At 36.5% G+C, this 21962-nt stretch overlaps 1 protein-coding gene across 1 annotated transcript in view; it reads left to right on the top strand.

Moving 5' to 3' along the window:
- Positions 1 to 21962, top strand: part of CDH10 (cadherin 10) — a 131056-nt gene that overhangs the window by 37851 nt on the left and 71243 nt on the right. The window contains exon 2 of the mRNA XM_070411933.1: positions 21164 to 21519. Coding sequence (XP_070268034.1) covers positions 21289 to 21519 — 231 coding nt within the window. The 5' untranslated portion in view covers positions 21164 to 21288. The remainder of the gene's footprint in view (positions 1 to 21163; positions 21520 to 21962) is intronic.

Below are 21962 nucleotides of genomic sequence, written 5' to 3'. Positions count from 1 at the left end.
AAAAAACTAAGCAATAAATAATCCTTTCCCAGAACAGTAACTAATCTAAGATGAGAAACAGTATTTAAGCTATATAGAAATATATCTGGCTTATAGGTACTCAGATAATGTTGGCCCTGCCTCTAGAGGTCTTTTAGTTTCTGTTTTCTTTTACTACATATTGATTGTTCATCTTTCAGTGACAACAAAGGAGCAATTGTTATACTCTTAGAAGATCAATTAAAGGGCATCATCCCTTTTATTTTTAGCACTCTCACCTGTTAGTTTGCATTTCTTTACCTCTTCATCATTTCCCATCACCACCCTCCCTCTCCAAAAGTGCAGAAGAACAAGGCACTTAAAATCTTCTTGAGGATTTGAACTGAGGAAAATAAAATGCTAAGGATGAGAATATTGCAGGAAATATTTATTAATGTCAGTATGAAAATTTCACCAGAAATAAATTAAATCACTATATAATCTCCATATTCAAGGATCATAATTCCATTTGGTAGAGCTACTTAACATTGCCATTCAGAGGAAATGTAATGTTTTATTCATAGGTGTTTTTTTGAAATACAGGCCAAACATTCATATTTATAATATGAAAAACACATTAATATTTAAACATCTATCTCTAAATTTAATCAAATACAATTAGCATAATGGAAGTAAAAATACAGATGACCCTACTCAATACAAATTTTAAATGGGCTATAAAACTACTGTTTATTGAAATTAAGATTAAAGAATTCAATTTATATTTAAGAACCAATTTAACATGATATTATATTCTATAGCTAATGCATGCATCTTAAGGATTCTCTGCCTGATTTTTCCATTTGTATAATTAGAAATCTAATTCACAGTATTTGAAGAATTAGCATTTGTGAAAGTACCTTGCTCAGTGTTTGGCATATTATAATTAGTCGTATATGAAAGTTAATTTTTCAGAACTGTCTCAAGATAAAATTAGGCTCTACAGGCAAGGATTAACCAGCTAAAAATGTCAAGTGTGTGTGTGTGTTAATCTGGCATATTTCTAGATCCAGAACCCCATAAAATATGCTCAAAATGTTTTCTGTGTTCCCCTCCATACTCCTCTGCTCTGCACTCCTGTGTTGCATTATAATGATTACCAGATGTTATTGTTTGAATTCTGGGACTTATATAGAAAGAAGTGGACAGATATCTGAGAGGCAGGGAATAGCTTGATCGGTGATTCTGATGGGCACCTGACCATGGAGGCAAAGCAGGCTGACCTGAGAAATTAGTAGATAGTCAGCAGTAGTGAGGATGACTCAAGCCAAGTTGGAGAATGTGTTTACAGGGAGAGATCCAGTAGGGAAAGGAGAGACCAGAACATTGCAGGGAAGCTCCCATGGCTTAGTGGTGGTGGCACCTGGTCTCTTAGACTCCTGTTGGTCTCTGTTGCAAGTCTCTAGTACCTAAAAACCTACATCATATGCTCTTGAGGAGTGATCATTTTGGTAGATACCCTCAAAGTTGTGTAAGTTCCTGATGATGCGCTTAATACTTTCAGAACTGGACTAAAGAGGTCTGTTTGCCTGCACACATTGAAGTCCAATCAAAAGGGAACAGGAGTTGGAAGCCAAGGAAATAAGGTTTATTATTTAAGGAAATGGCACCAAGCCTAGAGTTCCCAGGTAAGCTAGTGTCCAAGACCTGGCTTCCCAATGGCTTCCAGGGGATGGGTTATATAGGGGAGAAATCATTAATCATGTAATTAAAGGAGTTGGGGTAGTGGACTGTACTGATTGGTTGAGGTGAGGGTAGGGTGTAGTTAATCATTGTATCAGGTCCTGATAACAGCCATGTCTTTGTTTTGTCTGGTTTCTTGAGGGTGTGGTGTGTAGAGTCCTTCAGCTTTCATAGGCCTGGGGCTGAAACACAGCTGTAGTCAAGATGTTATCTTTGGTTTGACCAAAACTCTGTTTCTGTGGTCAACAGATCTGAGGCTTTGTTCTTAAGACATTTTTATACTGACCAGAATCTGATGTCCTAAGGACTTGATAATTAAAGAAGGGACTGGATGAACAGTAAGAAAGAAGGTTCATGGTAAAGAATTGGAGTTTCTGTGTGTTTATGTTGTAGGATAGGTGAGGGGCTCATCTCCCCTGTTGCTAGTGGGAGTAGGATTCTTGTGGTACTGCTGCAATAAGAATTTCCGGAGGCTGCCATACGAGGATGAGATATAGTAGAAATCTTTATTTATGTGGAATTACACCCCTAGGTTTCCGAAGAAAGCCCCTTTCTTTAGTCTAGTCATAGAAGAAATGTTGCTATAGCTTCAGCAGAGTTAAAATCAGAGCCAATGTCTAGAGTTTAATTTCCATGTTGGAGCTGGGTCTGGTCCAGCATCAGGCTACCTTAGCTTGTGTTTCCCTGCTGCAGTCCATCAGTCCATCGCCTATGGGGTCTGCCTGGCCATGGGTCATATGGGCAGACTCAAGAGAGCCAAGAGCCAAGAGCCAAGAGCCACTTGAGAAACAAGAGAGAAAATTCCTTTGTTTAGGGAATTATATATTTTCAAATCTTTGATCCTTTGCAGTGGCCACACTCATTCTGGTTAATGACCTCTGTCCCCAGGTATGATTGGCAGGAACCTTCCCTAGTCACCTCAGCTTTACTAGGCATGTGTCTATCTTCCTTTGTTGGATCCCTGGGGTATGCAAAGTTGCAGCTTCCTGGTGAAGCTGACAAAATGACATGCCTATAATGGCTGGCCTTCCCTATTTGCTTCTTTCCTATTATTAATAACTAGCTGCTTACAATAGCATCAGTTACATTTTCTAGAAGTGGCCTGTGGTAATCTGCTGCTGAAGTCTGTGTCCCTCTTTCTTGTCTTTTTCTCTCTTTCTTCTAATGTTTGTTCTGGTTCATGAGTGGCTTTCTCAGACATGTTCAAATGGATGGGACCATGTGAGGCTATCCTCAACAACTCACTCACCGAGACACATTCATCAGCCATTTCTGTCCACCATTCCGTTTGTGCCTCTAACTTTTCCTCCCCACCCTTCAGCCAAGGCTCAAGGATGTTGACTAGAGACATAGAAGAGAAAAAAAGTGCCAGAAGCCATTTTCATTCTATTTTTTCCTCTGAGAGCTCACAGCAGTTTTCACCTTTCCAGTGGGGTTGGAATTCCACATTTTATCCTTAGTTCTCTTCATACTGAAATTCTTATTAAAACTTTACAAATTCAACAGTCACTGATGCTTAAGGCATTTATTCTACAAATATCTGTAATAATAAAAGTGTAATATGCTAATTAGGCCAGACATCCTTCCGGACGTCCTTCCGGCCGACTTATGGATGAAGCTAGGGCTGTGAGGAAAGCCTGGGTCCCGGGTGCTTGCCGGAGGCCAGAGAGAAGCCCAGGTCCCAGGTGCCAGAGGGAAACTGGTGCTGGCAGCTGGGGGAAGGAAGGCCTACTCGTGTAGAGATTTCATGCATAGGGCCTCTAGTATTAAATAAAATACAATTGGAAACTCAGTGCCAAGTAATCACAACTTTATTCTATCTACACTCTTGGATCCTAACACCCAAATCTTCCAACCCAAACAATGATGTAAAATCAATCGAGGTATAACAATGAGCAAAATGTATCAAGGGAAGTTTTTTAAATACACAGATTTTAATACCTTTAAAAATTCTACTTCTTCAGTTTATAATGTTAATATTTCTCCCTGTTGAATTTTTAAGCTTATTTAGAAGTGTTGTTGTACCTTTAAATTTTAAATTATATACTATAGTAGCTGCTTTTTACTAAGTATTAAATAGTTGTTCATTGAATGGATTAAGTGATGAGATAGTAAACTTTTAATTTTATTTTTATTTATTTATTTTTTTAATATATTTTATTGATTTTTTACAGAGAGGAAGGGAGAGGGATAGAGAGTTAGAAACATCGATGAGAGAGAAACATCGTCAGCTACCTCCTGCACACCCCCTGCTGGGGATGTGCCCACAACCAAGGTACATGCCCTTGACTAGAATTGAACCTGGGACCCTTCAGTTTGGAGGCCTATGCTCTATCCACTGAGCCAAACCAGTTAGGGCTATGTTATTTTTTTAAATAGATTTTTATTGCTCTCAGAGAGAAAGGGAGAGGGAGAGTGAAATAGAAACATCAATGATGAAAGAATTATTGAGTGGCTGCCTCCTGCATACCCCACACTGGGGATCGAGCTCACAATCCAGGCATGTGACATGACTGGGAACTGAACTGGGAACTCCTGGTTCATAGGTTGATGCTCCACTGAGCAACTCCAGCCAGGTGAGATGATAAACATTTTAATGGTTTATTTTCACTGAAATATTGTGACAATGCAATTTGCATCATTATGTTCTATTATGAAATATTTTGCTAAATATTCAAAACTTAAGTGCAGTCATGCTCCTCTTAACCACAGGGATACATTCTGAGAAATGTGTCCTTAGGTGTTTCCCTGTATAGCCTACTACACACCTGTGCTGTAGGGGATAGCGATAGCCTGTTGCTCTTAAACTACAAGCCTGTGCAGCATTTGCTATGCAGAACAACATGAGATTAAAATCAAGCTTAAGAGAAAATGGTGCATTCAAAAGATGCGGTAACACCAGATGTATGAACTCCCTGCTGGTGTGACAAGGCTTACTGTGTACAGTAAACATATTTTAATAGTTAGAAAGAGTGCATTCTAAAATAATAAATTAAAAAAATAAAAAATAAATAAACTAACAATAAAAAATATAGTATAGTAAATACATAAACCAGTAACATAGTCACTTATTATCATTATCCAGTATTATGCTCTGAACATACTTGTATGCGCTCTACTTTTATACAACTACCTGTACAATAGGTTTGTTTACACAAACATCACCACAAACATGTGAGTAATGCATTGTTCTATGACATCATAATGGCTCTGACATCACCAAATGATAGGAGTTTTTCAGCTCCATTCTAATCTTATGGGACATTTTCATATATAAGGTCTGTCATTGTCCGAAATGTTATTGTGGAGCACGTGATTGTAAATCAAGCAATTAAAGAGTAACACTTATTGTGTTGACATGTAGAGAAAGAAAAGTCAAGAGAGATGACTCAGTTTTGACAGAATGTATTACTGTTCCGTACCTTTTCTCAATACCACTGGTTTAAAATGTGACTGTTCTGTTTTCAGCCTGTTTAATTTTGTAGGAGTATAACTATGTTATTTTTCAAAAATACAAAACCTTGTCTCAGATACACTGTTTAGTGTCCTTTCTCTTTTTAATTTTTTTTAAATTTTATTTATTGATTAAGGTATTACATATGTGTTCTTGTCAAGGATATTTCAGTGGCAAACTGAAGATTCAAACCATTGTCAGGTAGCTAAAATTTCCAGGTTGATTTTACACCCCCCCCCTCCCAAATAATAATAATAACAGTAAAAACAGAAAGCTTGCTTTAGAATATAAAATTCCTTTAGGACAATATTCAGTTGATATGTTATCACCAGATAATCTTTAATATTTAAGTCAGGCAAGGTGATAAAATATTTAAAGTTTTAATAAAACACTTCAGTGAAAATCACAGAATATTTGCTATCACTTAAATATGAACAAAACTTTCATTTTGTATGATCTCATGAAAAATTCTTCATAGCTCTGTGAATGATACATAATTCAACTCCTTTTGCAAAATCATTCATTTGACTTTTTAGATATCATTTTAAAAAGTGTAACTAACGGACATTCCTAGACACTAAAATGTAAAATACAATATTTGGAATTAACTCATAGCTCTAATTTCTCAGTATTCTACAAAGGACTATTACAGAGCTTAGCAGATAAGTCAGAAAAATATTATTTCTTCTTTTTTACATTTTATGTTCCAAATCTGTGTTAACAGAGTGGGAGCAAGAGAAGCCTGCTGGTGCCTTTCATAGCTCTTGTTCTTAGAAACAATAGAACTCTGCTGAGTTTGTTTCCCTAGTTGGCTTTCCCTAAAGCCTATTTTTGTTCTCTTCCATCAGATACTTATATGTCTAAACCCCTTTGAGAATATCTTTCACACCTTTGTGTCTTTCTCTAAGGGAAAATGTAATCTTACTTCCGTCATCTAATTAGCAGAGTCTCTGCGCTTCAGGCTTCCACATCAACAGGAGTGTGATGAGCCAGCGTGCTGACATCAATGAACACTTGATTAAATTGCACACTCCCCCAAGCAGGCACGGGCTTTCTGGGCCCGAACATTTTAGGCACCATCCCACCGAGGCCCTGTTTTCTGCACTGCAAGTGTCCAGGCCAAGCTGAGGATATAAAGTTCTGATGAGAATTTGTATTTTTTTTTTTTTCGAATAAGATATTTGGCACACTGTTAGGTGTTAGGTTTATTCTGTTGTTTTGACAACTAGAAGGAGTTAAAATTACAGAATAACAGGAAACAATACTGGGCATATAACTTAGGGCATGTTTTCCTTTGGAACACCAATGTCTCAGGGTAGAATAAAGGATCCATTGGTGTGCATAAAATTTCAAAATGATAAACCTTTTCTGGATACGGTATATTTAGATTTATGAGTAGTATTTGGTAGATTTATTCCTCAATAATTTATAGAAATACACATTTTTTAGTCTTTAGTTACTCAATAATTTATAAAAGCACACTTTAAAATGCTTTTAATTATTCAAATATTTAATATTTGATAAAGGAAAGTGCAAGGAAGGTAAATATCCTTTTTTAAAAATGGCATTCATCCTTCTATAATAGGTATCTTGACAGGTGTGAGGTGATATCTCATTGTGGTTTTGTTTTGCATTTCTTTGATGATTAGTGATAATTATATTTTCATGTACCTGTTGGCCATTTGTATGATGGTATAATTTACATAGAGTAAGTTTGTCTTTTCTAGTGTAAAATTCTATGAATTTTGACAAGTGTATAGTCTCCTAACCACAATAACATATAAAGTAGAAAACATTTCCCTCTCCCCCAAGGGTTCCCTCACATCATTTTGTGGTGAATAGGCCCTGGTAACCACTAATCTGTTATGTTTTGTATCCCTAGACTTTTACCTTTTTAAGAATGTCATATAAATGGATACATACACTATTTATGGTTTTTGAGTAGGGTTCCTTCTACTGAGCATAATGCATTTGCGATTTATCCATGTTGCTGCATATATCAGTAGAATAGTTCTTAGTTTTTATGGATAAGGGGCATGCCACTGTATGAATGTATCAAAGCTTCTTGGTCCATTTACTCATTTGAGGACATTTGGGTCATTTCCAATTTTTGATGATAATGAATAATGTGGGTATAACCATGTGCATATGGTTTTATGTGAATAAATATTTTTATTTCTCCTGGACAAATATCTAAGATGGGAATGTAATATCAAATAAGGGCATGCTTAACATTTTAAGTAATTGCAGTTTGATTTCTAAAGTGGCAATACTATTTTGCATTTGCACCAGCAAGGTGTAGAAGATTCATTAGCTCTCATCCTTCCCAAAACTTGGTAATGTGAAAGCTGTATTTGAATTCCAGGAGGCGTAGTGAGGGATTGGCAGTGGTAGGGAGAGGATCTGATATGAAGTTAGTGAAGCTAGGGGGCAGAAACCAGTAAATGTAGTCATACCTTCTAAGGGGATTGTTCAAATCCATTTTTTATTAACTAATTTACAACCTTAAACACTTCAGACTTTGCCTCCAATGACACAGTTCTTAAAACAGAAAAATTAGCTACAAGATCTTTGTTCTCAATAGGATTTGAATAACAAATTTATACTTAAAATTCAACATGTCAATGATATGTTTCAAGTCCAAAGCTATCTGTGGCATTTACATGTCTAAAGACATTTTCATTAATGTTTTATATAGAAACACATTTTTGTTTGAATATATATATTCAAAACTTTACTATACGTATCCAAACACTAGCTTGGCCTCCAGTTCAGACACTTCCTGCATGTAAGAAATCTCCTGCTTCCAGTGGTTCATCTCTGTGCTCAGAAAACTGGAAGTTAGCCAGAAAGTCTTCTAGATAAGAGCATTAACGTGTAAGTTTTAACCATTATAACATTGATTCATTATTAAATTATGCAAGACATTTCAGAACAGTGACCTGAGTTATATTTCTGGTTATGACACAGTTTGAGACTAAGCACATCACCTAAATTACTCTTGACACTGTTTTCTTAACTGTTGGATTAAGTTATAGGATAAAGTGTTTATTTCTGAAGCTCAGTTCAAAAGTACTTGAACATGTGTTTGCTGCTAAGGTCAGGGCTAATTTCTCCATTAGGCAGAGTAGGCACCAAACTTAGGGCCCTCGATGCTTTAAGGGAGGGGCCCATGAAAATGTTTTATTTTCTTTAAAAATCAGAGGAAATGAATGAGCTTTGAGGTAAAAGACAATGCTTTAATATATAATATTAATAGGTGTCATTATATAAATGCAGTTACAAGATACATTTTCTATTGTGTTTATCAAGGGGAAAAGTCACAAAGGCAAGCTGGCCAGGGCCCGTAAAAGTCATAACACAGCGCTGGATAAGACAGAAAATTGTGGCTGATGGGTTAGATGATTTGGATTCTGCATTGTAACAAGCCTGGGCCTAAATTTGGGTTTGAGCTTAGTCATCTTAGACTGTGTCATATGACCAAAGTGAAATTATTTCCATTTGTGAAAACATATGCTCCTTGTAGTTCCCTTGAGCTTTGCACATTTTCCCCCTGTTTATGACCCATTACATACTCATGATCTATTATTCCAATTCATGGACCACAATCCCATCCTATTGCCATACCTCACTTTACCTCCATGTATTTGCAGCCTGCTTTCTCTCACCTGCATGTTATCTAGGGCATGGTTTCCTCCAAGAAGATTTCACAGGCCACCCATGTTTCCATCCACACTGTTTAATTGCTAGATATCAAAATAATTTCAGTTTTGTTCACATTTGAAAGATTTTGTAGGGCAAAATGTGTGGCATGAGACTGTTCCACACTCATTGCTGAGAGAACAATGCTGAGCCCCAGTGACCCCATCTATAGAATGGAAACTCTAAATGCACTCCACTGAGAAAATCTCACACACACAATGTACAAGTAGTTCATATTAAAATACAGCCTATCCTCCTAGTATTTACAGTAAAAGTATGTTTAGAGTCTAAAGTCTATACTTAGCTATTGATAACCTTTAAGAATTTTAAAAAATAAATATTAGAAAAATAAAGAAATAAACCTTGTATTGTGTTTTTAGTGCTGGTGAAAACTGATGAAGGTGCTATTTAGTATTGAGCCAAGCATTATGGGAAAATAAGTTAAGTCTAGTCCCTTTCTGCCCTTAAAAAAATGAAATTTAACTAACACAATGCTATTCAATTTTCTATCTCAGCTGCAGATACATAGTTTAGGAGTTAATCCTTTTTTAGGTGATGAGTTTCACCTAGAGATAATATAGGCTATCTAAAAATGAGCTTTCTTAGAATTGTGCAAATACTGAAGCATAATTAGAATAAAAATTATTGCTGATAAATATTTTTTATTTAAGTCTGATCATCTCGTAAATGCATGTAACAAAGATGTTTAGTGATTACTGTGCTTATACTCATGTAATAAGTATATTTATACTTTTAAGTAGGTTTTTAATGGTCAATAATATATCCATGTTTGTACCTTTGGTATTTTTCACAACTGAGTGTTGTGTATATTTTTGCCCTCTCAGGTATAAAAGCAACAATACATTTTGCAATGCAATTAATTCCAGTTTAGTCCATTTTCTACACATTCACATGGTGGACACTCTAGAGCAGCGGTTCTCAACCTGTGGGTCGCGACCCAGTTGGCGGTCGAATGACCCATTCACAGGGGTCGCCTGCATATCAGATATGTACATTACGATTCATTACAGTAGCAACATTACAGTTATAAAGTAGCAACAAAAATAATTTTATGGTTGGATCACAACATGAGGAACTGTATTTAAAGGGCCAGAAGGTTGAGAACCACTGCTCTAGAGTGTATTGTTAACACACCATTTATTAGTTTATACCCAGAATGTCTTTCTAGAAGTAACTCTGAATATACTAATAATACATTAAATGAGAACTGACACCCCAGCCTTGGTAGGAATAAGTAATAAACTCCCAAGTACTCTCTCCCCATCTCTTCATTCACTGATTTTTCAGAAGTAGTTCAATTCCTGGATTAAAGGAAATAGGGTACTAGATGGCTTTCATTCTAGCATCTTTTAAGTTAGGAGAGCATTCTCGTTGAGAGTATTCTTTCTACCAATTTCCACGTAATGAAATAAATCCGAGCTACAGTAGAATGAGACTTCCAGGAACAGCAGGTGTAATGTCACAGCTATATTAGCACTGCTAACTTGATCGTGGATCAAGTTACATCTGGGACTGTCACACTCACTGCTGATGTTGAAAAAGGCTGCTGAGAGAGTCAGAAGAACACTCGGGTGCCATTCCTGAGCCCATTAGCAGAATCTTACAGAAAATGGTAACACCAAGCTATGTGTCTCTCTCACTAATGCTTTGCTTTCACGCTGCCATATGCTTTATCCACCCACCACCCCACATTTATATGGTTATATTTGGTTTTTGCAAATTATCTCGTTAAGATGTTAGCACGTGGTATATCTGCAAAAATACATTACTGCTTGCTGTATAGGTCACAGTCCTGGAGAATAAAATTAATTTCAAATGATTTTGCTTGAAGGGGAATTTTAATGTGAGACGAATAGCCAGGATCAGATTCTTGCAGTTCTCTCTACATTGATAATGACCTTAGCAATAACATATAATAACTTATATCTGTAACTGGCATACCTCTGTTTTCTTGTATTTTAGTCAACAATGCTGTATAGATTGCCAGTTTGACTAATGCCTTGTGTGAGTTCTGTGATGTTATATATAAATAGGATATAAGCATCTAATGGGGTAAATGGCCCTTGACATGTTTGTTGTGCTTTCCTAGGGAAAGGAATCAAACATCCTTCCAAGTGAAATATTTAGAAGAAATAACAATATTCAATCCAGTTGAAAATATATTCACTGAACACAATGAGCAAATCCCAATATTAGTAACTTTGGATGCAATATGTAAGACCCTTATTCAAGTTTAGAGTCTAAATAGTAATTCATATGCAAATGCATACTTAACATAGAGTGATAAATATTAAATGTGGAATTACATATTTTCTATGAGATTAGAGCACAGTAGGTAGTGTGTAATGAACTCTTCGAAAATATAATCAAGCATATGGACTCACATTATCTGAGTCCTTAGTGGAATGCTTTGATTCAATTATGTCACATAGTGCTTTATACAAGATGCATAAAATGCTATCAGCATGTAAAAGAAAGTATTTAGTATGCACTGGCTCATTTTAATTGTATAAACACACCTGAAAAATGTACCTTTATTTCTCACTGTTGAAATTTCATTAGACTGTATTGGTGCTATGAAACTCTAAAAGAATTAAAATTGTTCATCCATAGAGGCTTGGATTGGGTTGCAATAATCATTAGTATTTTCTATTATGATTATAAATGATAAAATTAAAGAAAAAAAGCAGGTACATTAAGATCTTAATCAACATAATCAACTGACTAAAGAATGACTAATTCCTTTTATTAGCTAAGGATGGATTGTAGCTTAATTGATCACCTGTGATGTGTGGAGACTTAATTAATAATTGAGATATGTCAACATGCCTATTATATTATATTCTGTGAGTTACTCTCCTTAGCTTCCTATATAATAAAATTAGTATGTTATGGAAAAAAGCAATTGTGATTAAGTATTTCAGAAGAATAATGAAATCTCTATGACTGCAAAAATAAAATAATATTAAATGAGACAAATGCTTTAAAATGTGCATATAAAGGAAAATACAGTTTATAGTATAAGCAGTAGAATAATTTTGTTTGTTTGTTTATTTTTTTATTGATTTTTAGAGAGAAAAAGTGAGAGAGAAACATCAGTTGGCTGCCTCCCACTTGTGCCTGACTAGGGATCAAACCTGCGACCTGGGTAGGCGCCCTGACCAGAAATCCAATCTGCCACCCCTTGGTGTGTTAGACAACACTCCAACCACTGGACCACACCAGCCAGGGCTACCCTATTTCTTGAAACACGCTTCTACCATCATCAACTGCTTCTTGAATCTCTTGTTGATTTCTTTTTTTTTGTTTTTGTTTGTTTTAATTAAATCTTTATTGTTCAGATTACATTTGTTCCTCTTTTTTTTCCCCCATAACTCCCCTCCTCCCAGTTCCCGCCCCACCCTCTGCCCTCACTCCCCACCCACTGTCCTCATCCATAGGTGCACGATTTTTGTCCAGTCTCTTCCCACATCTCCCACTCCCCTTTCCCCCCCCAAGAATAGTCAGTCCATTCCCTTACTATGTCCCTGATTCATTATAATCACCAGTTCATTCTGTACATCAGATTATTTATTCACTTGATTCTTAGATTCACTTGTTGATAGATGCATGTTTGTTGTTCATAATTTGTATCTTTACCTTTTTCTTCTTCTTCCTCTTCTTAAAAGATACCTTTCAGCATTTCGTATAATACTGGTTTAGTGGTGATGAACTCCTTTAGCTTTTCCTTATCTGTGAAGCTCTTTATCTGACCTTCAATTCTGAATGATAGCTTTGCTGGATAAAGTAATCTTGGTTGTAGGTTCTTGGTATTCATCACTTTGAATATTTCTTGCCATTCCCTTCTGGCCTGCAAAGTTTCTGTTGAGAAATCAGCTGACAGTCGTATGGGTATTCCCTTGTAGGTAATTGACTTTCTTTCTCTTGCTGCTTTTAAGATTCTCTCTTTGTCTTTTGCTCTTGGCATTTTAATGATGATGTGTCTTGGTGTGGTCCTCTTTGGATTCCTTTTGTTTGGGGTTCTCTGCGCTTCTTGGACCTGTAAGTCCATTTCTTTCACCAGGTGGGGGAAGTTTTTTGTCATTATTTCTTCAAATAGGTTTTCAATATCTTGCTGTCTCTCATCTTCTGGTACTCCTATAATTCTGATATTGGTACGTTTGAAACTGTCCCAGAGGCTCCTTACACTATCTTCGTATTTTCGGATTCTTTTTTCATTTTGCTTTTCTGGTTGGGTGGTTTTTGCTTCTTCGCATTTCAAATCTTTGACTTGATTCTTGCGCTCCTCTGGTCTGCTGTTGGGTGTCTGTACAATATTCTTTATTTCAGTCAGTGTATGCTTAATTTCTAGTTGGTTCTTTATCACAACATCGAGGGTCTCATTAGATTTCGTGAGGCTCTCATCAAGTTTATCGGCAGTTTCTAGCAAATTATTGAAAGCCCTTAAAAGTGCGTTTTTTTAGCTCTATATCCTCCATTTCTGTCATGTTTTTTTTGTCTCCGCATTTTTTATGCTTTCTTGGTGCACCCCCTTGTGGTCTTTGTGCGCAGTCTTGTTCTAGTTAAGCCTTGATTGTTGTAGTTAATACTAGAAGGATTTGACCACCAGGCCAACTGGCTGTGAAAATCAGCTGTGTCTGCAGAGGGAAAACTTCTGTCCTCTGGGGAGGTGCTAATCTAGCCTTTGCCTGAGGCGATCCGGCAAATGCCTCTGTGCAGGGCTTGGGCGGGTTGAGTCGCAGGGGATCAACAGGGTGGGTGGAGGGAGCAGTTATGGCTGCTCTCAGTTCCGTTCTCAGAGGCTCTGCTTCTCAGAACCCCAGCAACCGCTGCAAACCTCGGAGAGAAAGCTGCCCTCACATTCTGACTGATGCCAGACAATCCCGCTTCTCCCGTTTGAGTCTGAGTCCCTAGAGACTCACCCAGATCTGGATCTCAGAGTCTGAGACTCCCTCCTGATTGAAAACGACAACCTCGCCCTCAGCCACCAGCCGGCTCCACGTGCACCTCTGTACCTTTGTATTTTCCACACTGCGCCTCCTCTGAGCCTCGGTATGCTGTTCCCTTTCCTTCTAGTTGAAGAATCTCTCCTCAGCAAGCCTTCCTGTGGTTCTGGGTGATGTCTGTTCCGTCTTTTAGTTGTATTTTTGAAGTGGTTGTTTGCGGCAGCAATCTCCGGTGTTTACCTATGCCGCCATCTTTATATATCTCTTCAGCAATAGAATAATTGATATAATGTGGGCTGACTTGATTTAGAAAGATTCTTCTGGTTGAAAACAAAATTCTGAAAAAAACATGATTATTCAGAAATTAAATGTTTTGTTCTTCCACAGTAGTCAACTTATATTTTATTTTCCCATCAGTGTAATAAGCTACATACCTGAGCTGTGAGGCACTAAACAGGAAAATGGTATAAATATATTCTGAAGATGTTTTAGGATTAGAGAGGTTTACATCTTTGCTATTCAAAGTATGTGGTTCCAGCCTCATGGGCATTTACAGGAGAGCTCGTTAGAAATACAGAATTTTGGACCCCACCCCCGGCTTAGGGAATGAGAACATAGATATTTAACAAGAGCCCCAGGAGTTGTGAACATATAATAAAGTTCGAAAGCACAGGTTTAAAGAGAATACGGGAATGTAGAATGTTGAGGGGTGATTTAATAATTCTTAAACTTTATGTAGTATTCATGATAAATTACTTTTGAGCCTAAAATAAGAAAATGAAAGGATTTCTTGAAAATGAAATTTATTAACTGGAAATAACATTATAGAATATTATTAACTTTTTGTATTTTTATTCCAGGAAATATTTTAATTGTAATCTCAACTCACTTGATTCTTTCTAATTATAACTCTGTTTACAATTTCAAATGACTAATATCCCTTAAATAATATTTGTCATACTCTACCAGTAAAATTTAGGTTTGATTTTTCACTGTAAGTAAGCAAACCTATTCATAAGGATTTTTTTGTAAATATACTAATTACTTAAAGAAATGTTTACTCACAGCTATATGTACATAACAATGTGCTATCCACTAGTGAGGGAAATTCAATAAAGTATAATCACCTAGACATGATTTGGAATTACATATTAATGAGAAAGTAGTTTATACACATAAGAAATTATATGCCAGGCTTGAAATTAAATTGAAATTTGGAAATAATATAGAATAATTCAAAAAATATTTGGTTTTAGATGCTGGAATGAAATAAAAGTTCAGATGTTATCTTCCCAGTAGTAGACATGTTTAAAATTTTTAATTGATTTGGGTTTTGATGAAGTGGGTTTTAGAAAATTAATTTAGCTAATACCCTGTGGAATATATTTTAAATAAGAAAGATTAAGGTTACAAAAACCTGTTGGTAGATACTTTACACTCTTTTGCATGAAACGATGATGATTTAAAAGATTGTGGTGACACATGTACTATGGAAAAAAGAGCTGAGAGCCAAGAAGGAAAAAAAAAAAAAAAGCAAGGGAATATATTGACTGACAATGTAAGAGGTACTTGGTTAAATGGGAGTATCATAGATGATTTGTATTTTTAGTCAGGTTACTGGAAGAGTTATTATTTGTGGTATTTATAATATAGGAGCCATGTTTTGAAAAGACTAATTAATAGTCTAGCTACAAACCATTACCAGAGAGAAGCATTCACACAGGGCAAATTAATTATTGGTTTGTTTCACATAATTTCTTATTTTTATTTCTTTATTTTGTGTGTGTTGATCAATTGTTCCTTATTTAGAGCACTTTTAGGTTTCTAAGAAAATGAGAAAGTACAGAGTTCTCCTGTACACCCACTGCCTACACATGCATAGTCTCTTTATCAAAATCACATATTATCAGAATGATGCTTTAGAACACACACACACACACAAACACAAACAAACCAAAAAAACAAACAAGATGAACCTACATTGACACATCATAACCACCCAAAGTCCATAGTTAACCTTAGGGTTCACTCTCCAAGTTGTACATTTTATGGGTTTGGACTCATGTATAAGGATGAATGTATAGGCTTTTGAGGGTTCTACTGATATACCCTCTCACCCAGAGATTCCTTCCTCAGCCATGTCCATTCACTTGCTAATGAGCCTATCACAGGCATTCCTCACTTCCTTTATATTGTTTTCTCACTGCATTTCTTTTTAGTTCGGCATTTCCATTTCTCTGCTTACAGTGCCCATCTGTTCTTGCATGCTGTCTACTTTATTCATTAGAATCCTTAGCATATTGGTTTCTTTAAATTCCCAGTGTGATAATTCCCACATCCCTATTATGTCTGGTTCTGATGCTTACTCCGCCTCCTCAGTTGTGCATTTTGCCTTTTGGTATGCCTTATAATTTTTTTTTAATCTCCAGACACGATGTACTGGGAAATGGAACTGCTGTCATAGTCCTTAGTAATGTGAGGGTTAGATGTGGGCAGGGGAAGCGTTCTACAGCCTATGGTTAATACCGCTGTCTTTTAACGATCCTTTGTCTCTGGACTGTGAAACTAACAAGTGCTTCTCAGTCTTTCCCCTCCTTACTAGGGACTGGCTGGCCAGAGGGGGCTGGCTGAAGTGGATATTTCCTTTCGCCCAGGTCAGTTGGGCTATGGTAATACTCCAGCATGTTAGGCTCTGGTTAACTGGTTTCTTCTGAGGCAGGTCGGTTAAGATCAGAGTGATCTGAAGTGTTTAAAAATGTTTTCTTTTCCTTTCCGCTTGTTGAAAGAAGCACAAGGGGATTTTTCTCAGATATTTGCTGTGGAAACCAGGTCAAGCTCCTGCAGGTAAATCGCACAATATTGAGCCCCACCCCGATCTTGGGAGCAGTAGTTTGTCCTGAGTCTTCCATCTCTTCTGGATCCAAAATAGTTCAACAAGACCTGTATACTAAAATCTATACACCGTTACAGTGAACTCAATAATGCATACATTCCCAATCAAAATCCCCACAGGCCTTTATATATAAATTGCAAGGTGATTATAAAAATTAAATTGAAAATGCAAAAGAACTAAAATAAACAAAAAAATGTATAGAAAGACCAAATTTGGAGGCCTTACACTGATTTTAAGAATTTTAAATTATAATAATCAAAACAGTGGGCTATTGATATAGTATAGATCAGTGGTCGGCAAACTCATTAGTCAGCAGAGCCAAATATCAACAGTACAACGATTGAAATTTCTTTTGAGAGCCAAATTTTTTAAACTTAAACTATATAGGTAGGTACATTGTTATTAACTTAACTAGGGTACTCCTAAACTGGCCTTTGCTAAAAACGTCCTCAATCTGATTGAAGTACGTTCGCTGAGGTCGAACCCTTCCAACTCTCCCATCCACATTCGTCTTGTATACTTGTTTCAGATAGATGAGTGTGGATGGGAGAGTTGGAAGGGGTCGACCTCAGTGAATGTACCTCAAAACAATGTACCTCCCCCGTGCTGCATATCCTGCGGCCCTCCTGCGCCACGTCTCCCGTTGCCCCACCAACTGACACCCCCCACTTCTTCTAACGCCACTTCTTCTAACGCCACTTCTTCAAAATAGACTCACCTGGCCGAAAACCGACTTCTGCGCATGGGCCACGAAGTTTCAATCACACTGTACATGCGCACCCGCACGTGGTATTTTGTGGAAGAGCCACACTCAAGGGGCCAAAGAGTCACATGTGGCTCGTGAGCCGCGGTTTGCCAACCACTGGTATAGACAAATAGATGGATATAAGAAAGTCCGAAAATAGACCCATGCATATGTAGACAACTGGTTTTCATTCAGTGAAGAAAGGATAGGCTTTCAACGAATGGTGCTGGAGCAATTGGTTATTCATAAGTAAGACAAGAACTTTCTGTTCATACATAGTAACTTATGCCGAACTTGATTCACAAAGGACCATAAACCTAAATGTAGATCTCACTCATATGTGGATTCTAATGAACAAAATAAACTAACAAAATAGAACCAGAGGCATGGATATATGGAACAGACTGACAGATGGCACAGGAGAAGGGTTGTGGGAGCTGGATGAAAGAAGGTGAGATTAGCCAAAGGACATATATGCATAGCCCACAGACATAGACAACAGTGTGGTGAAGCTAGAGTGGAGAGAGGTGGGGGCAGGGTAGAGGTGGGCAAAGGGGTAGAAATGGGGGACATCTGTAATAGCGTCAACAATTTAAAAAATAACTTATCAAAAACATTTCTAAATGGAAACCTATGAGAAAATCTTATTGACCTTGTTAGGCCCAATCTATATATATAAAAAAAACTTCATAAATCAATTTAATCAAAATTAAAAACATTTTACTTTTTTCACATTTATTTAATCTTGCCATTGTTTGAAATTATTTTATCAAATAATATTTATTTCAAATATATTTTAAGGATATTTTGATTATCTTAAATAAGTACTAAGTAATGTATTTCACTATAGAGCCTTCAGGAACTTGATTATAAATAATAGAAGCAAGAACAATAATGGAGATGAGATTCCATGCATATGTGGAGTGCCAATTATTTAACTAACAACTTTTATTAATACAATTCCCAACTACTAATTCCCAAAATATCGGGCTTAAGCTTCTAAAATAATAGGAAATGTTATAATTGTACTGGAAATGATCACAGGTATAATAGTTTCTAGCAAATATTTTAAAATATAAAATAAGAGATGAAATAAAGATAACTTTTGCTTCAACAATTTTTAAAGTTTACAAAGGAGAAGTTACCGTAAATTATGCAAACTCTCCTCTATCTCTTAGGGAACAGTATACGTTTATAGAAAATAAGATCTAACATGTCCTGAAAAGGCATGTTAAGACAAACATCATTTTGGTAAATGTTCCTATTACTTAGAATCCAATCAATTTGAATTTCTTTAGAGTCAGTGCTTCATGATATAAAACTGTTTTATGCATCAGAAAATTTCTATGCCCCAAGTAGGGCATTACAGGATGTGTTTTAATACAGTTTACATCTGTCATGTTGTAATCTCCACATGCTGTGGAGAGCTCCACTGCCTTTTAATGCACTCAAGAGAAATACTGCTTTACCATGAATCTTATTTCTAAGCATGTTTGCATTAACCTCTAAATCTTTTTAATAATAAAACAATAGAAGTAAACAGATTGCTTACAAATTATTGTGGATCAAAGCATAAATGTCAATGCTGGAACACTGAGAACACATTGCTATATTAGAGAAGCAGAATGCAATCCTTTTGGTCCCCATACCACTTAATATAGCATATTTTATTCTATCCTGAAATAGAATTCATGACAAACAGAAAACAAAACAACAAATTGAAAATTTTAAAATAAAAAGTAATATTCAAATAATAATATAAATGAAGAATAAAATTAAATAATTAGAATTTTAAAATATGTATGTCAAGTCATAAATGTTGAGACATAACTACATAGAGGAAGTATAGTACTTGGATGTTTGAATCAACTTATAATTCATTCATTCATTCATTCATTCATTCGATTTATTGATAATGTACTAGGCACAATATTCTGTTCTAGGCACAGTGAAAAGAGTAGCAAAGAAAAGAGTCAATTCCCTTCCTTCCTTTGGTTATAGCAGGAAGACAGTATCTACACTAATAAAAGACAAAGATGCTAATTGCTGTACCTTCGCTATGCTCATCAGCCAATCAGAAAATGTGTGCAAATTAACGCAACAAAGATGGCCGTTAAATTTGCATACTGCAGGCAGATCCCGCTGCGCTGCCCTGCATGGGGCTGGCGGCAGTGCGATCCCGAGCCACCGCTCGCCCCGGGATCCTGGCCTGTGGTGTGCGGCCCAGGGCGGGGGGGTGGGTGGCAGCGCGATCCCTAGCCGCCGCCCGACCTAGCGCGAGATCCGGGCCTGCCATCTACAACCAGGGGAGATGGGGCAGGCACCACGGGATCGGGCGTGCCATCTGCCACCAGGGGAGCAGGCCTAAGCCAGCAGGTGGTTATCTCCCGAGGGGTCCCAGACTGTGAGAGGGCACAGGTTGGGCTGAGGGACCCCACCCCCTGGCCAGTGCACAAATTTTTCTGCACTTGGCTTCTAGTATATACATAATAAGTAAATAAAGCACATGTAATATATTGGTATATATGACATGTTAGTGGTGGTTTAAGAAATTTCTTCACAAAACAATTGTTCTACTGAAGTTGATATCTACAGAAAAAAAGCATTCTAGGAAGAGGGAACAAGAGGAAAGGTCCTGGTTGAGGAGAGCAGCATATGATATGAGTTGCAAGGTGAAGTGAAAAGAACATTGTGGCTGGAAAGGCCAAATTTGGGGAACTAGTGCAGGGGATTAGAGTAGAACATGAGGTCAGAGAAGTGACCAGAAGTCACGAAACAAAGTACAGAATTGTAGGTCCTTGTCAGATGTTGGGTTTTAATCAAAGTGAGATGAAAAGCCATTGGAGTATTTTGTGCAGAGATGTGACATGGCTGGACTGACATTGTAACAGGAGTACTGGGATTTTTAGTTGAGAAAATAAATGCAGGAAGGGAGGTGGAGAGCAGTCAGGGGCATCATGGAGTTGGAGACCTGCAGAGTGGCAGTGGGTGTGGTTAGAAGTGGACAAACTTTCCAAACATAGCAACATGATTAAATTCTTTTAGACAGTAGTGTTCATTATGTTACAAACTGATTTGCTGTAGTAGTGATTTTTGTTTTTCTACTTTAGTTAACACTAGGTGCTCCACAGACCAATCTATGGGGAGCAGAGGAGAGGTCTTCAGCCGAAGGCACTCCTACTTTTTTTTTTTTTTTTTTTTTACCTTACTTTAACATTTGAGCAGGATTAAATTAGAAGAAAGGGTGATGCTGTTTAAAAACCATTTACATACCATTGCATTGCAGAACAGTTGCATGTTTTCTATAGTTTATTTATATCACCATTTTGTTTTTAATGTTTTAATTTATGTTAAATTACTCTGAAAATATTGACATGCAAAATTAACTAAATCTCTACTCTATATAGAGATTATAATTCCTGAAAACAGTTAAAGTGCCAAAACATAAAAAGCCATAAAAGCTTAATGTGTCCCATCTTTAGAATGTGTTTGAAAGAAATCACTTACTATTTTATTTTCTAAATTGTAGACATGTTACTAGACAAGCAGTGTTTCTCAAATTAATCATTCTTTTATGTAAAAAAGGGAAATAAATATTTTGGTTGCTATTATCCATTTATCTTTGTCACATTAAGTTTAAACTGACAGGTAACATTCATAATGTTGTCAACTGACTTTTTTGTTTGTTTGTTTATTTGAAGCTTTTGGAAACATGTACAAAACATTGATGAAATGTTGGAAACCAGTTGAAACACAGTAAAATTCAACCCAATAAAGTAAGACTGCTTTTTCTTCATCCACACTGGGAATTTTCAAGAAGTGAACTATGACAATAGATCGATTTTTGCTACTGTTTCTCCTCTGGGTATGCTTGCCACACTTCTGCTCTCCAGAGATAATGTTCAGAAGGACTCCTGTGCCTCAGCAACGAATTTTAGGTCCACGCATACCTAGAAGTGATGGCAAAATTCTGCATCGTCAAAAACGTGGTTGGATGTGGAATCAGTTTTTCTTACTGGAAGAATATACAGGATCTGATTATCAATATGTGGGAAAGGTAAGTTTTTATTGAAATCTCAAATATTTACATTCTTTCCTTATGTGTCTTATTAAAGAAAATTTGAAGGTCATCAAGAGCATCATTCTTATAAATTTGATTCTCTAAATATTTGTAAAGCAAAATTAGTTTATAGTATATAAATTGTAATTTAAAATACTATGGGAAGAATGAATATAACATGATAAAGGAATTCATTTCCTAGAAATCTGTCCACTAACTTATGGATTAAAGCAGTACTAAAAATTGCAATTTTAGAATTCGTAGCTAGAAATCAATAAGTGACAAAACTGTGTCAGTATAGTCATTAAAGTGACAGTGCATATAAATAATATAAAAAATATATAGCTTCTATTCCTGTTGAATTCAGTAAGGAAGAAAGGACACGTTTAAAAGTTGGTTAACATTCTACAGAATGAGAAAGCAACTGTCATTAAAAATAT

Source organism: Myotis yumanensis, unplaced genomic scaffold (assembly GCF_028538775.1).
Source record: "Myotis yumanensis isolate MYYU_CA2020_CCGP unplaced genomic scaffold, mMyoYum1.0.hap1 SCAF_4, whole genome shotgun sequence".
Taxonomy (NCBI): Eukaryota; Metazoa; Chordata; class Mammalia; order Chiroptera; family Vespertilionidae; genus Myotis; species Myotis yumanensis.
Note: the sequence above shows the minus strand (reverse complement) of the source record. Positions and strands in the feature narration are given on the sequence as shown.